Source organism: Balaenoptera physalus (assembly GCF_965194825.1).
Source record: "Balaenoptera physalus genome assembly, chromosome: 6".
Lineage (NCBI taxonomy): Eukaryota > Metazoa > Chordata > Mammalia > Artiodactyla > Balaenopteridae > Balaenoptera > Balaenoptera physalus.
The window spans coordinates 98,383,946-98,400,645 of NC_138885.1; the positions used below are offsets into that span (position 1 = coordinate 98,383,946).

Here is a 16,700-nt window from a genome sequence, read left to right on the forward strand (position 1 = left end):
CCTGGACTTTTGTTTTTAATCACAGTTTCAGTTTCATTACTTGTGATTGGTCTGTTCATATTTTCTATTTCTTCCTGGTTCAGTCTTGGAAAGTTACACCTTTCTAAGAATTTGTCCATTTCTTCCAGGTTGTCCAGTTTACTGGCATAGAGTTGCTTGTAGTAGTCTCTTATGATCCTTTGTATTTCTGCAGTGTCTGTTGTAACTTCTCCTTTTTTATTTCTAATTCTATTAATTTGAGTTCTCTCCGTCTTTTTCTTGGTGAGTCTGGCTAAAGGTTTATCAATTTTGTTTATCTTCTCAAAGAACCAGCTTTTAGTTTCACTGATATTTGCTCTTGTTTTGTTTCTATTTCATTTATTTCTGCTCTGATCTTTATGTTTTCTTTCCTCCTACTAACTTTGGGTTTTGTTTGTTCCTCTTTCTCTAGTTCCTTTAGGTGTAAGGTTAGATTGTTTATTTGAGATTTTTCTTGTTTCTTGAGGTAGGATTGCATTACTATAAACTTCCCTCTTAGAACTGCTTTTGCTGCATCCCATAGGTTTTGGATCATCATGTTTTCATTGTCATTTGTCTCTAGGTATTTTTTGATTTCCTCTTTGATTTCTTCAGTGATCTCTTGGTTATTTAGTAATGTACTGTTTAGCCTCCATGTGATTGTGTTTTTTATGTTTTTTTCCTGTAATTGATTTCTAATCTCCTAATGTTGTGTTTGGAAAAGCCACTTGATATGATTTCAGTTTTCTTAAATTTACCAAGGCTAGATTTGTGACCCAAGATATGATCTATCCTGGAGAATGTTCCATGTGCACTTGAGAAGAAAGTGTAATCTGCTCTTTTCAGATGAAATATCCTATAAATATCAATTAAATATATCTGGTCTCTTGTGTCATTTAAAGCTTGTGTTTCCTTATTAATTTTCTGGCTGGATGATCTGTCCATTGGTGTAATTGAGGTGTTAAAGTCCCCCACTCTTATTGTGTTACTGTCGATTTCCTCTTTTATAGCTGTTAGCATTTACCTTATGTATTGAGGTGCTCCTATGTTGCGTGCATATATATTTATAATTGTTATATCCTCTTCTTGGATTGATCCCTTGATCATTATGTAGTGTCCTTCTTTGTCTCTTGTAACATTCTTTATTTTAAAGTCTATTTTATGTGATATGAGTATTGCTACTCCAGCTTTCTTTTGATTTCCATTTTCATGGAATATCTTTTTCCATCCCCTCACTTTCAGTCTGTATGTGTCCCTAGGTCTGAAGTGGGTCTCTTGTAGACAGCATATACGTGGGTCTTGTTTTTGTATCCATTTAGCGAGACTGTGTCTTTTGGTTGGAGCATTTAATCCGTTCACATTTAAGGTAGTTTTCGATATGTTTGTTCCTATTACCATTTTCTTAATTGTTTGGGGTTTGTTTTTGTAGGTCCTTTTCTTCTCTTGTGTTTCCTACTTAGAAAAGTTCCTTTAGCATTTGTTATAGAGCTGGTTTGGTGGTGCTGAATTCTCTTAGCTTTTGCTTGTGTGTAAAGCTTTTGCTTTCTCCATCAAATCTGAATGAGGTCCTTGCTAGGTAGAGTAATCTTAGTTACAAGTTCTTCTCCTTCATCACTTTAAATATATCGTCCCACTCCTTCTGGCTTGTAGAGTTTCTGCTGAGAAATCAGCTGTTAACCTTATGGGAGTTCCCTTGTATGTTATTTGTCGTTTGTCCCTTGTTGCTTTTAATAATTTTTCTTTGTCTTTAATTTTTGTCAGTTTGATTACTATGTGTCTTGGCGTGTTTCTCCTTGGGTTTATCCTGCCTGAGACTCTCTGTGCTTCCTGGACTTGGGTGGCTGTTTCCTTTCCCATGTTAGGGAAATTTTTGACTATAATCTCTTCCAATATTTTCTCGGGTCCTTTCTCTCTCTCTTCTCCTTCTGGGACCCCTATAATGCGAATGTTGTTGCGTTTCATGTTGTCCCAGAGGTCTCTTAGGCTGTCTTCATTTCTTTTCATTCTTTTTTCTTTAGTCTGTTCCACAGCAGTGAATTCCACCATTCTGTCTTCCAGGTCACTTATCCGTTCTTCTGCCTCAGTTATTCTGCTATTGATTCCTTCTAGTGTAGTTTTCATTTCAGTTATTGTATTGGTCATCTCTGTTTGTTTGTTCTTTAATTCTTCTAGGTCTTTGTGAATCATTTCTTGCATCTTCTCAATCTTTGCCTCCATTCTTATTCCGAGGTCCTGGATCATCTTCACTATCATTATTCTGAATTCTTTCTCTGGAAGGTTGCCTATCTCCATTTCATTTAGTTGTTTTTCTGGGGTTTTTTCTTGTTCCTTCATCTGGTACCTAGCCCTCTGCCTTTTCATCTTGTCTATCTTTCTCTAACTGTGTTTCTTGGTCCCCAGGCTGCAGGATTGTAGTTTTTCTTGCTTCTGCTGTCTGCCCTCTGGTGGTTGAGGCTATCTAAGAGGTTTGATGGGAGGCTCTGGTGGTGGGTAGAGCTCTCATTTACCAGTTTTCTTTTACATAGGATGCCTCATTTACTAAAACCATAGATTCCAAGTTGCTCCATGAAAAATGTGATATTCTTAGCTGTCAACATTAGGGAATTTCCCCAATCACATTTTTAAATTGATTTAATGTGTTATTTTTGAAAACATAAGTTGGGATATCACAAAATGGACTTAGCCTGCAGAGGCTTACTTTCAACCAGAGAGCTCCATTTCCATGTTCCGCTTAACAGAACCCAAAATGATCTTCCTTCCCAAACCTCTTCCTTTTCCTGCACTATCTAAGAAAAAGTAACCACACTCTACATAGTTCCCTAAGCCAGAACCCTAGCAGCCATTTTTGCTTCTCTTTTCCCCTTCCCGCTCCATATCTAGTCACTGAGCACTTCTATTCTACCTCCCAGATGACCTCAGATCCTTTCCCTCCACTCCAATCTCTGCCACTGCCTTTAGTTTGAGCCCTCACTCCTCTCTTAGATGAATATAAAGTCTCTTAATGGGTTTTGTTGCTTCCATCAGTCCTACTTATTCTCAAGCGTGACCTCACTACAAACCACCTGATAGTGACTCCTTAACTTCACAACATTCAATGGCTCTCATGTTTCTGGGAAGAAAACCAAGCTCTTTACCCCAGCTTCTACTTGGGGTTAATAGATCTAGGTTTGAATTTCAGGTTTAAGTACTTTGCAGCAGTGTGACCTCAGACTGTTGGGCTTTCTAAGCCTTTGTTTTCTCACCGTGCCTGAGGTCACTGAGGGCAGGACTATTTTTCACACACGGGTGCCTGGCATGTAGGAGGGACTAATCAATGTTGAATGAAGGGAAAGTATTTTAAAATCCACATCAAAAAATTGTTCCTCCTTAAAAAAAGAAAATCCTGATACACTATGCCACTTCCAACCAAATTTGACTTTGACCTTTATTTTCTGATGATCACAATAAGGTGCCTTTGGGGATCCGCACAATCGGGGATCAAATCCTGGCCACACCCCTGAGCAATCATGTGACCTTGGGAACGTTACTTAGCTTCTGTAAAATCTGTAAAATGAAGGTTTCTGAGGATTTTGTTCCCGAGGGTTAAATGAGTACCTCACTTGGAACGGGGGCGGGCGCATAGTGTTTGCCAAATGTTAACTATCGTTATCATCTTCATCAAATCAAGACCGTGGTACTTCACTTTGTGACTCTCAAGTTTGTATGAGAAAATCGTGCTTTATGCGTTGTTGTTGGCTAAAGTAGGGAAACCTGGAAACTCCTGCCGTGGAAGAGAGCAACAGGCGAGAAAAGCGAGTTGCTGAATCCCAGCGCCTCAGAGGTGGGAGGGAGGAGTTCGGTCCCTAATTTACTGATGAGGAAGTGGAGGGGTGACGTGTCCTCGAGTCTCATTCAAGACACAGCCACAGCTCTTTATTGAGAGTAGGACCAGGGCCCCGGGGGTTGCTATGGTTAAACTGTAGGCGGAAACTAACACTCTTTGGAAGGCAAGACAGGAGGAGCATTCAGTTATAAAAAACGGTCAAAAATTGGGGTGAAACTAAGTTCGTTGAGCAATACATCAAATGAGTCAACTGTGGACCCGGTGAAAGCGAGTTGCTAACTGAACTGGCATTTTACGAACAGGGGCTTTCTACAGAGCCCACTGACTCAGGACGGCTTCGATTAACAAACTCCCGCGGCGCTTCCCGCAGGACCGGAAAGCTCGGAGCGCGAGAGATGAATGGAAACCAGACTCTGGGGCGCGCTGCTCGGGGGGCGGGGCAGCCGCGGGCGGGGGCGGGGCATTGTGAGTCACATGCCTGTGCTCTGAGGAGGGCGCGTGGAGGGAACTCTGGTCGTGATTGGTCCGTCGTAACCAGGTAACCGAAGGACACATTCCGGTAGGCAAGGGCCGGCCGGGCTAGCTACTTTCAGTCGGGAGGCTGCGGCGGAAGGAGGAGGAGCTCCGGCTGCGCTCTCTCCCTCAGTGGCTGCGCGTCTCAGCACTTGTCTGGTTCCTAGCCCTTTTAAATAAGCCGGTCTGGTCACCGCCCTCACAGACTAGTTGGTTCCGGGGAGGCGGCGGCAGGGGTGCGGCCGGGGCCGGACCCCTGCCCGGGGCCCGGCGGCTGGGCGGGGGTGCGGCCGGGGCCGTACCCCTGCCCGGGGCCCCGGCGGCTGGGCGGACAGGAGAGCGGCGGGCGAAGTCGCGTCTGCATGTGCGGCACAGCCCCGGCATAGCCCGGGGCTGCCAGTGCCCGCCGCGCCATTGTTGGGGGAGGGGGCGGCTTCTGAGCTCGGCGGAGTCGGGGGACGAGCGGAGGCGGCGGCGGCGAGGAGTGAAGGCGCCCCATGGGGAACTCGCTGTGTTGTTGCCTGTCCCCCAATGCCAGCCCCAAGTCGGGCCGGCGCAGGGGGTCAGCGGAGCCGGACTGCGAGTCTGAGGTCTACAAGGCGGCGGCCGGGAACGCGGTGGCAGTAGCTCCGGCGGCGGCTACCGTGGAACCCGCCGAGTTGGATTTCGCAGGTGGCGAAGGCCACCACCTGCAGCACATCAGCGACCGGGAGATGCCCGAAGGTAAGAAGCGGCGGGCGCGCCTCGCCCCTCGCGGGGTCGGCGCCGTCTGCTCTCGGGCTTACCTCTGGCCTCCGCCGCCCCCAGGGTCCCCCGGGAGGGAGACGCCGCCTAGGGCTCCTTCTTGCCCGGAGTTGGCTCTCCCAGGGCTGGGCACCGGGGACGAAGGCTGGCTCTGCTTGGCGTCCCCACCCCTTATTCTTTACCAGTCGCGTCCGGCCAGTCTCCTTCCCTCTTCCCTACCCGAATGCCCAATTCTTTCCCCCATTCCCATTTCCCAGCCCAGCCTGAGACCCTCCAATCCGCGGCCCTTCCTGTTCGTGGTTCTATTTAACATCTCGTGGGACTTAGCAGAGACTTTCTGGTGTAGTCTGTCTTTTCTTAATGCAAACTTAAATACTCTAACTTCAGCGTATCCATCCCGTCTCCCTATCCAGATGGTACCTAAGCGAAGGAACTAGGTAAGGGCTTGATGATAGACTTCTATTCGTTAAGGTAGTTGATACTCGAGACAATTAAGACAAACATTAGAGGATTTGTCATTTAAATTCAAAATAGAGATGGACAGAGTCAGTGTGGTGTTCTTAACTAAAATTCTTTGGATTTTAATGTTTTCAGTCGCCCTGATAGAAGCTACTTTATCCCTTCTAACTATAATTTGAACACGATAGGAAAGAAAATGGTGGGAGAGGGGCTTAAAATAACTGTGAACGGTGTGAAACGTTACTGCCACGGCTGCAGAGAATAGTTGTTGGGTTTTTTTTCTTTACCAAAGGAGACCCCATGGAGTTCTGATTACTTTTAAATTCCCACTTTGACACAAGTATGTCTTCAGTTGCACAGCCTTAACCGACTTCTTTTGCACGTTGCCTGTTCTAAGGGAGGGGTGAGGTGGTTCCTGAGACTGCTGGACACAAGTTTCAAAGGAGAAAAAACAAATTCAGATTGTAATTTGTAATATAAAGGTTTGGGAGTTAACATACCACATCCATCCTGCAGAAAAATGTCTCCATGGCTCCCTCCTCCTCCGCCCCTCCCCCCCCCCCCAGTAGAATACTATTTAACTTTAGGAATGTTCAGGTAAAAGTTCTGTAGACTAAGTGGCTGGGGGTGGGTGTTGTCGGGGAGGAGAGGAGAGAGAGAAGAGAGGAAATGTTTGATTTTTGCCTCTAGAATTTTGGAAAGGGATGGCTCTAGGTTAAAAAAAAAAAAATTCTGGGTAGCATAGTGGCACTTTAATAAAGACTGTTCTTTGAAGTATAAAACATTGTATCATAAAGATGTTAAAGCCCCACTGGCCCATTTGTTTCATTTAAATGCCAGAGATTATTTCATTATTTCATAGACGAAATGTCTTACAGCTCTTCTATTTAAATTTTAGTTGGGTTTATTTAATTTCTTTAAAAGTTAGAATAATGAAGCCTGTGGATTCACCCTTATGATGGACGTGGCTTTGTAAGTGGAAAGTACTCCCTTTTCAGAATCGTTAGATATTGTGAAAGAATGAACAAATTATGTGAATTAATTGTAGCTTTAAACACAAAGCATGTAAGTACTTGTGAAAACTGCTCTGCTTGTTGCTATAAGGTAAGCCTCTAAATGATTTTCAAAAACAGTTGGCTAGTGTAGGATGAGAGACGAAAATTGGACCTTTATAGAATTCTTTTAAGATTTACAATGCATTTTCTTGTGTATTTCACTCGGCCCTTCCATCTACAAATAAGGCCCGTATATATTCTCCCTCTGTTGCCGATGAAGAAGCCAAGACTTAGAGATCTGAAATGACTGTGTAACACAGCTACTGAACAAAAGAGACAGACTTGGGAGGTGGTAGATATGCCAAATTCAGTTCTTGGGATGCTTAAGAAACTGTTTAGAGTGCACCTTATATTTTATTATAATTTATCCATAAGTTAGGCCTATCTCAGCATACTCCAGTTTTGATTATTGCCATTCCAGTTTATTGTACACAACTCAGAAGCAACATTTACCTCTCCATTCTCTGTCTGTACATACACTGCAATGGATATGAATAAAAGTAGAAGTCATGAAATAGCCTAAATTTATCAGTCAGGTAAACACGTTGATATAATTTAAAGAGTTTGTTCTGGTGAAATCCAATTGAAGCCGAGAATGCCCTGGACAGAGGGACATTAGGGGAAGCTGGTAAGCGGGCAGGTAAGGTACTAAGCATTTAGCATACGACTATGTATGATAAGGAAGGAGTGCTAAATCAGGAACTGGAAAAATAGAGTTCATGAGTACAGAATTTACCTTTTTATGTTTAACATGATTGTTAAAATTTCATTTCAATTTGTCTTTTTTGGGGGGGCATTCGATAAAGTGATAAGAGAAACCTCAATTTCAGCATTTGCCTATTAATTAAGTTTCCATAGAAACAAGGTCAGAACACCAAATATAAAGTACAGGCACATTGGAAGTTTGCTCTTCATGTCTTTATTTCAGACAATTTTGTATCAGTTTCCCTGGAAACTGAGAAATACCTACTCAGATATAAAACATTTTGGCTTTTCTACAGTGAAGAATTATTTGGTTACTTAGAGAAAATCGTACATAAATGATGCTCTGTCTTGTTCTTCAGAAACATTGGAGAAGAACATGATTTCTTCAAGCCATCTCAAAAAAGTAACTCCTAAGAACGTAGTATAGATTTCAGATAGACTCAAAAGAATTTTTTACTACTTTGTCTTTAACAGTATATCTAATATAACTGATGGTAGTGTCATAATAGAAAAGAAGATGCTACGGTCCTATTATCTGATTTTCCTTTTATTCATCAACTTTTCATACAACCTTTATGTTCTGACCTTAGGAGCTTTGCTAATTTTCTGGTGAAAGGTGCTCTCTCAAGTGACCCCTACCTCCCATCCCCCTGAAGAGTGGGTAGGGAAGGAATTGGCAATATGATGTGGAAAAACCTCTGAGCAACAGATCTTTCCTTTTTTTGGTGACAGTACTAATGAACATTTGATGTGAAAGATTGAGAAAACACAGAAAAGTCCTTCACTCACACTCAGAATATCCAGAATTTTTATTAATATTTTGGTGTTGATTCTTCCTGAACCTTTTGTATGCATATAAACATAACATTGTGTTTATTTTACAAAGATGGGATTGTTCTTTATGTGCCACTTTGTAACTTTGTGTTATAAAGAAAAGTAACGACATGAAGCTCCTGGAACTGTGCTGACACCTAGAGAGTGCTCCAGGGTGATGTATTTCCATGCAACTGCGCATAGCTCTACAGCCTGCCTTTTACCAACTGTTTACTGGGCCATCGAATGGTTGGAGCATAATTCATTTACCCAGCCTTTATGGTTGAGCATCTTTTATAATCCCATTATAATGCTTTATTCAGGGGACACAGATAAAAACTGATGCATTGTATTGATACTTCCCTATAGCATTCTGATTGTACACTTTGTCTTACGACTTAATTAAATTCATAGGGTGAGTCATTTTGTAGTAAAGGTATTTTAACATTAAATGTTCTTTTCCCAAATTAAAGTTACCATTGATTTTTCACTGAACATTAGATTTCCTCTTTTAGGTTTTCGTGGTTCTTGGTCTTGGACCTGTCTTGTGTCTTTGATTCTGAGTAACTAAACTACTACTCTAAGAGATCTGAAATTAACTCTGGTCTTAGGTGACAGACACATCAAAAGACAGCATTAGAAGAAATCTTAGATGATGTGGGAAAATTGGGAGAACCTTAACTGGTTTTGGGTACACTGAAACATGATTATTAGGCACCATTCCAGAGGCAGGACAAACAGTGGTTAGACAAGACAAAACCCGTATCCTAACTCAGGTCCTTACTTTCTAGAGGTGCCTGGGGGCTGACGACACAAGAATAACATCAGGTAGTGAGAACACTAAGAAAGAAAATGAAGGTAATGGGCTGGGGAGGAGGACAGTTTTACAAGGGGTGGTTAAAGACAGCTTCTCTCCTTAAGCGACCCATGAGCAGTCCTAAGAGAGCCATGTGAGGCTGTGGGAGAAGAGGCTTCTGTGCAGTTCCTAAGAAGGGAATATGCTTGATGCGTGCCAAGGACAGAAAGATGGGTGGCTGCAGCTGAGTGAGTGAATGCCAGGAGGAATATGGGGGATTAAGACCTTGTATGCCTAGTGGGCCTTGACCAAAAAATATGAATTTTAGTCTAATTGTAATGGGAAACCATTGAAGGATTATATGCAGGGGAATGATGTTAATTCTTAGAAAAAGGGAAGGGGGGTAGAGAGGGTGGAGGGAGATCAGACCAGCTACTGTGTGAGAATAGACTGTAAGGGTGGAAGGAAGCAGAGAGGGAGACCAGTTAGGAGGCTGGTGCGGTAGCTCAGGTGAGAGCCAACAGTGGCTTGAACAAAAAAGCGATATTAATAAGGGTCTAAAATAGGCTGTAGTATATAGATTGCTCTTGCATTTCATTTGATTCTCACCATGTTCTGAGTTAGGTAGTGTAGGAGTTCTTCTCTTAGGTATAAATTGAGTTGTCCAAGGTTTTAAAAATGAGTATTGATAGAGAGTAGGACTGTAAATTCCAAATGCATGGCATATAGGAACAGAATTTATTGTTGACATTATGTGAGCTTCTTTGGAATACTACCTTTTTTCTCAGCCTTTTTTGTTGTTGTTGTTTTAGTGTATTAAAGTAATAAAACTTAAGAGTTAAAACAGTAACACTGCGTAATGTGAAATGAAATGAAGGTAACTTGCAACCCAGAAAGGTTCTTAAAAGTCCAAGAAACTGAGTAAAGTACTCTTTAGAAATATATAAAGCCAGGTGTACTTACCTATGTGTCACCTCTCAGTCATGATCACTGTAACACTGATTGAGGATTAAAATAAGGCAAAAGTGAGAACCAGGGTAGAGGCAGGTACAGAAGCAGTTGGAAACCAGAGCTGGGAAGTTTGGAAGCCAGGATTGTCCGAAGCTAGGAAAGCAGGATCAAGGCTTGGGTGAGCAGTAGCCTGGCAGGTGCAGGAGCCTGCTGTGTACCCGCTGGTGAGGCAGCCCAGCTCAGGGCTGGCTGGCAGGAACTCCCTGACTGCGGTGGAAAGTGTGGACGCAAAGAGATGAAATCATCAGTTTACATGGTAATTGTAAAGATTGTAATGTTTGTATTATGAGCCATAAAACTAATACACTGCACAGTATAGGGATGCTAGGGCAGTTCAGTAAATGCAGTGGTTACCGTTAAGTAAACTGGTGCTCAGCAGTTGGCCCAGAAACTGCTGACATCTCCTGTTTATTTGGAATATATTGAAATCAATATGTCGATATTAATCGCTTTCTGAAATATGCTGCTTCTGTCAGATGCTTTCTTGGTCACTTCCCTCTCCCTCTAATATTTTAACAAGGACAAATCATTTATCGACAGTTTGATAGCATAGTTTTAACACTTTTAGCCTTCAGTAATGCATTTCATTTGTTCTAAGTTGCCTATGTTTTCACACTTTTAACAACTGCAATTGAGATGGATCTTAACAACTGGTAGAATCTTAGATTGGAGGAAAAACAGTATTCAGTGTCGGTGGTGTTTTACAGGTTTCCTCTGAGGAATGTTTACATGAAGACGGAGTTTAATTTTTTTTTAATCATACTTTTTCTACATCGACCTATCATGCTGTCAAATAAGTTGCAATTTAAATTGATAATACAAAAATGATGGGTCTTAAAATACAGTTTTAATCATAACCCCTAATCATGAGCTCAAGAATATTTCTCCTGGGTAAAACATTCTTAGAGGTTTCTAAAGAAATAACTTTCGGAAGAATCCATGTAATTTCCTGAATGCACAGTAATTTCCTGAAGTCTCTAAATTACTGTGTGTGCATGTGGTGGGGAGAGGGATGAGAGGGATGGTGGGTGGTAAAACTTTGCTTAATAGTTGGCAGTCTTACCTTTGTGATAGTGAAGAGTGTGGTAGGTTTTATCATAGTCTCCTTAGGCTCTTGGGAAGATAGTTCATGGGAAGTGCAGAAATATTGTGTGTATGTATGAGTTTACTGTCTAATGGCTCACATGTCCATTCTATAAGATAGTGATGTGGTATTTTTCATTAGCAAAAAGTGCAAGTTATATAGAAAATTGTTAGTTATATAGGCTATAAACAAAAGATTAATATTTTCTGAAAACCTCATGCAAACTGACAGCAGTAGGGCCCTGGTGTTTACAGTACATTCAAATGATAGGCCAACTCACCAAAGTGGAAATAACACTGATAACTGTGGGAAAATGGTCAAACTGTAATCAAAAGAAATACAAATTAGATCTACAGTGAGGTTCCTCGTTCATATCAGTAGGAATTTTTTTTTTTTTTTTCAAGTATCCAAAGCAAGGGTAGGAACTCAAAATGTCATGATTGGTAGCATTATACCCTAATGTGCCCCCCACCTTCTTTAGGAAGCAATTTAGCATTGTACATGGAGCCGTGAAAGTGATCTAACCTTTTGGCTTAGTCATTCCACTTCCGAAGATCTTTGCTAAGGAGATAAAACCATTATTTTAAAAAACTATGTACATGAAGATTTTCCTCATAATATTTTAAGAATAGAACTTTGTAAGCACCAATCCCCAGCAATAGGGGATTGGCTAAGTCCAGTATAGGAATAACACTTGATGGGCCAGTGTGTATTCATTAAACAATAAATATGCAACAGTGGGGTGGAGAGCGCTTGTTAGTAACAAGAAGACATAAATTGTACACTAATTAGAGCTTTTTTTAACGTATAAGAAAAGCAACTAAAAGTAACGGTTGTGAATCATTGTGTGTTAATGATTGTGAATGGTTGTGTGTAACTTTTAAACAGAGCATCGTTTTGTCTCATGCAGATTTTTGTTCATGATATTTGTTAAAGGAATGAGCAAGTGACTTTTACCTTTCCCCACCTTTAGTGTGATCATCAGTACTGCTGATTAAGCAGGTCTCCTTCAGTTGCAAGTTAAAAGAACATCACAGAGTTAAGCACTACTTGACCCAGGAGTTAAATGATCTCCTCAGTTCTGCTCTCCTCTGTTGATGTCTCCTGAAAAGCCTTTCCCCTCATGATAGCAAGGGGAGTGTCCAGCAGCTCAAGACTAGCTAAGGATCCTAGAGTACAGTTCTGCCTTTCTCTTTTCTTGGCAAGTCCCAGGACAGCTGTGATTGATTGGCCGGTCCTGGGTCCTGTGCCTCCCTTTGAACCCCCTAGGATAGAGTAGGGAGAGTGCCAGCTTTTTTCTGGTCACTTGGGCTAAGTTTACTTTTTTTTTTTTTGCATGTTGTCATTTCTTTTATCCCAGCCTTCTTGACTTTTGTATTTAGATCTGTAGTAGCACATCTTGGTTTCGCGGGTGTGTGTGTGTGTGTGTGTGTGTGTGTGTGTGTGTGTGTGTGTGTGTTAAAGCTTGCTTCTCTTTGATTCTGGCACTTAATTTTCCTGGACTTCCATTGAAAATTGTTAAGTTTTACCATGCCATAGACACTGATAAATAAGACAGCTACTTTGCAAACATTTCTGCTTATTTTTTAGATTCAAATGTAGTCTATTTACTTTCTTTTTGGTATAGGTAAGTAGTCATGAATTCTTTCGGAAGCTATAGGTTAGAGGCAGCTGTGAAAGTCTCTGCCTGCCATTTTGTGTACAGCTGAAATAATTTATTTTCCCATTGTCTTAATTTTTCAAATATGTAGGAGAAAAAAACTTTAAAATAATTATATGGGTCTTTTACATAAAAATGTTGAATAGAATATTTTCTCCAAAAGCAGCTTGATAAACTTCAAATTCAGTGAAGGAATTTTCATGAAGAACAAAGCAGTTGGTTTAGCTCTGTAAATTACTAGTGCTGGCAATGACATTAAAATGGATGGCTCAGATTCCTGTTAAAACGGGAAGTCCAAAATTACTGTTCGTGCCAAATTCTTTCTGGGTGGGAAAAGGGGATTCTAGGTAGATACATTTGTGAAATGCTGGGTTAGACAGAATTCACTACTAGACTAATTAGTTTTTAATATATCAATGTGTGTATTCTTTGGATTCTCTAAGAGGCAGGGATATATTTGTATTTCACTTTGACCATCAAAGCCATCTTTCAAAAACAGATCAGTTATTATGTGGTTTGGGAAATAATTGGCTTAACCATTACTCTTTATCTGAATCTTGGTCCAGTTTCTTAAAAGATTGGTTAAATGGTTTCAGATGGACTTTGCTGAGGAAGTGTCATAGGGCTTTGATGTTTGTTTGTTTGTTTGAAACAACAACCTTACTATCCTGTGTGGTAGCTTGTGCTTGTTTTGTATTTCTGCCTAAATAGAAGACGCTATCCCACCTTGGTGCAAGGTGGGCTACAGGCAGACCCACATTTTCGTGTAGGTATGGCCAAAATTTTTTTCTAGTAGCCCTATGATCTGCTCCAGAAAGTACTCTTATTGAAGCCCCAAATTAATCATGCAGCGTGGAATGAAGTAGTGAGTTTAGCTTTGGAAATAGAGGGCAAAGTTAAAAATCACTCTCATGGAAGTGTTCCTCTAGATTAGAACATTGAACTTTTATGTAGTCCTCTTAAATCTGCCATGATGAATAGCCCCCAGATAAACCACAGCCAATGAAATGATTTCATTTGTTGAATGGAGTTAGAATTAGCCATTTGATTGTCTGAAGAACATTTGCCAAAAGCAACTCACTTCGTTTTGGCATATTTGATATATTGAGCTGGTATCTGACAGTAGTTGGCCACAGCATAACTTGCTTCTTGAGGCTGTTCCTGGAATGTGCTAGTAATATCAGCTTTAAAAGAGGGTGACTGAATTTTTAATTGATAAATAGGAGGGGAGTCACATATATGATTCATCTAAAAATGGCATAGATTATTTAGGTGCAAGTTAAAGAAGTCTAAGACATAGCCATGGTTTTACTCCACATGTATAGAGAGTTTCTACAATTTTGCTGTTTCCCAATAGAATTTTTATATTGTGCCTTTACTAAAATTGCCTTTTTGTCATTACTAAAAGCTCTTCTCAAGACTATTAAAAGTGGTTTCAATCAATGTGTAGCTATCTTTAAAATCATGTATTTTTCTACTCAACTAAATCACCACACCTTTTTCTCTTCTTCCTATACAGACTTAGCTTTGGAAGCAAACCCTTCTGACCACCCAGGGGCAAGCACCATTTTTCCGAGCAAATCTCAAACAGATGGTAAGGCAATGCTTTTTTTTCCCTGAGAAAAAGAGTGAAAACTGTTTTTGTTTTGTGTATTATAGGAGGTATTTAGAAAAACTCTTACAGTGGTTTAAATGTTTCACTTTTTTATGTATTCACTTGTCTTATTTTAATATGTTGATGATACAGTTTCCTTTAGTTGTCAGTGTTTTAGGGAGGAGAACACTTAGACTATCTGTTTATACATTTTGCCACCTCTTTATCAACATAGTCAACTGGCCACATGATTTCGATGTGGTCTATTTCTCCATGCTACTTTGTCCTTTTCCCCTTGCTCCGAAGAGCACATATGTTAAAGACAAATGATAGGGTTTAGGTCACAGTTAAGTTTTCATTTGATCAAATCAGAAAAATCAGTTGTTATATGTGGGAATTGAGCCTTGTGATTTTGGCCCTGTTTTACACAGTGTTCAACCAGACGAGCCTATCTCACATCCAGATTTATGCTACTCAGAACTTTTAAGCTATTCAAAACTTTCTCATCCTAATGTAGTGCTGTGCCAGGGTAATAAGAGCAACATGCCATATGGGGTTTTCCAGAAGATTATCCTCAGCATGTGAAACTCATATAAATTTCCTGTGTCCTCCTTGTTTTAAGATGAGAATCAGAACCGTAGAATTTTTTGCACTCCTGCTTGCCTGCTTGTCTTCCTGAATGTTATGTTAAATCCTAGTTTATTTGCTAAAAAGCCATACGTGACCAAGTTTTTCAGTTGATTACGAGAGCAGGAATACAAGAAGTGAACATTCCATAATATTTAAAGTGATGCAGCACAATAAAAAACGGAGGTTTGGTTTTTTGTTGTTGTTGTTTTGCTTTTGGTTTTTTTCCGTTAGATCACTGGTTTTTATAAAAGGATATAACTCAGGAACAGCCAGATGGAAGAGATGCATAGGGCCAGGCATGGGGACAGGGCACAGAGCTTTGATGCCCTCTGCAAGGGTACTACATGCTCACCAACCTGGAAGCTCCTGGGGTTTCTAACTTGCATTTTTCTAGTGTGTGTACTTGAGCCACTCATTTCTGGTTAGGATTGCTCTATTTCTCAGTTTCTTCCAGAGCCATGAGCTGCTCACATGTAGAGGGGCTCTGGAGACAGTAAAAGAAAAGCTGTCCCATGCCTGTCTCTCTCTTCAGCCTTAAGGAATCCGTGCCTGTGATGCCTGTCTGGAGTTAAAGGAGGCAATGTGAGCAAGAGTGTGGCCTAAGACCCACTTCAGGCTTTTATTCTTCTGGCCTTTGTTGGAGCAAAACCGTTTTGTGTGCTGTAGATATGTTCATTTAGGTCAGCACACTCATTTTAAAATTTACGTTTAACATAGGTTACTTTCCAGTTGTGTATTTTTTCAGTAAGGTATTTGAGTAGGTTACCATTAAGTGGTTCAGGATGCTTCCAGAGATCCTGGTGCGTTCGGAGATGAGTGCCTGGCCAGAAACTGGTTCGTAGAGTCGTCATCTGTAGATTGTGGTAATTAAAGTAAGCTGTGTGTAAATGAAGACTTAGAAAATACTCCTGGCTAGTAGTTCAGCTATGCAGCAGGTACATTTTTTTATTAGCTAAGTTTCTCACCTGGCCTAATTTGCTTTGTCCTTTTCTTTTGTAAATGGGGAGTCTTTCATTTGTGCCTAATACAGAATATCTATTAGGTCAAAAAAGTGAAACTAAGTTTTTAGATTTTATTTATAGGACTCATCTTGCTGGGTGATTTAAATTATATATTTTGTTGGAAATTATTTTAAAAAATAGAATGGAATTTTATCTCATTGTGTTATTGGTAATCCATCAGATAATTAGTGACTACTTTTATTTTTCTATGACATTTGTATCAGAATTCATCAGTTAATTTTTTTTATTCTTAGTGCGGGAAAAGAGGAGGAGCAACCATTTCAACCATGTAAGTAAACAGTTGAAAAGTTAAGAAATTAATAGTTTGAATTAAAAATATGTCTGCCATGATTCCTAAAAATATGATGGATCCAATACTGTTAGCATGGACCTCTTTTTTGTAGATTTTCTAAATCTCTATTTTCCTAATTATCAAATGTATTCAGGAAAGTCTTTGACTTAGTAGTGCCCATTTTTTAAGGGTTCTGACATTTACGTTAAATTTCACTAATACGGTTGTAGTATAAAGATCTGCCTTAAATTCTTTTGCCTTATTTTTTTGATCTTATTTTTTAACCAAAGTAATAAAAGTATAACAGGTAAGTTAATTTTTAGCACTGTCCATTGACTTCTTGTCATAGCAGGTGAAAGCTGAGCTTCTTCGCTCCACCATGACGTTATTTCCCTCCCTGTGTTCCCTCAACATGTATCAGTTTTTATTAAATCAGAATCAATGTTTACATTACTACGACTCTGCAAATATTGTGCATTGCTGAGCCATAGAGTTCTCTGACTGTGCCTCCTCCTTGTACACC

The 16,700-nt window shown here is 40.4% G+C and overlaps 3 protein-coding genes across 3 annotated transcripts in view; all 3 read left to right on the forward strand.

Annotated features, from left to right (window-relative positions):
• The window catches only part of LOC309663397 (cyclin-Y-like protein 1), a 596,208-nt gene that overhangs the window by 369,539 nt on the left and 209,969 nt on the right, over positions 1–16,700 (forward strand). The window lies entirely within an intron of this gene.
• Positions 1–16,700, forward strand: part of LOC309663399 (cyclin-Y-like protein 1) — a 409,321-nt gene that overhangs the window by 182,652 nt on the left and 209,969 nt on the right. The gene's annotated exons all lie outside the window — the stretch shown is intronic.
• Positions 4,655–14,468, forward strand: LOC309663382 (cyclin-Y-like protein 1). Its single transcript, XM_082467378.1, has 2 exons — positions 4,655–5,056; positions 14,180–14,468. Exons 1-2 carry the CDS (start codon positions 4,831–4,833, stop codon positions 14,278–14,280), a joined length of 327 nt encoding a protein of 108 aa, XP_082323504.1. The 5' UTR covers positions 4,655–4,830; the 3' UTR covers positions 14,281–14,468.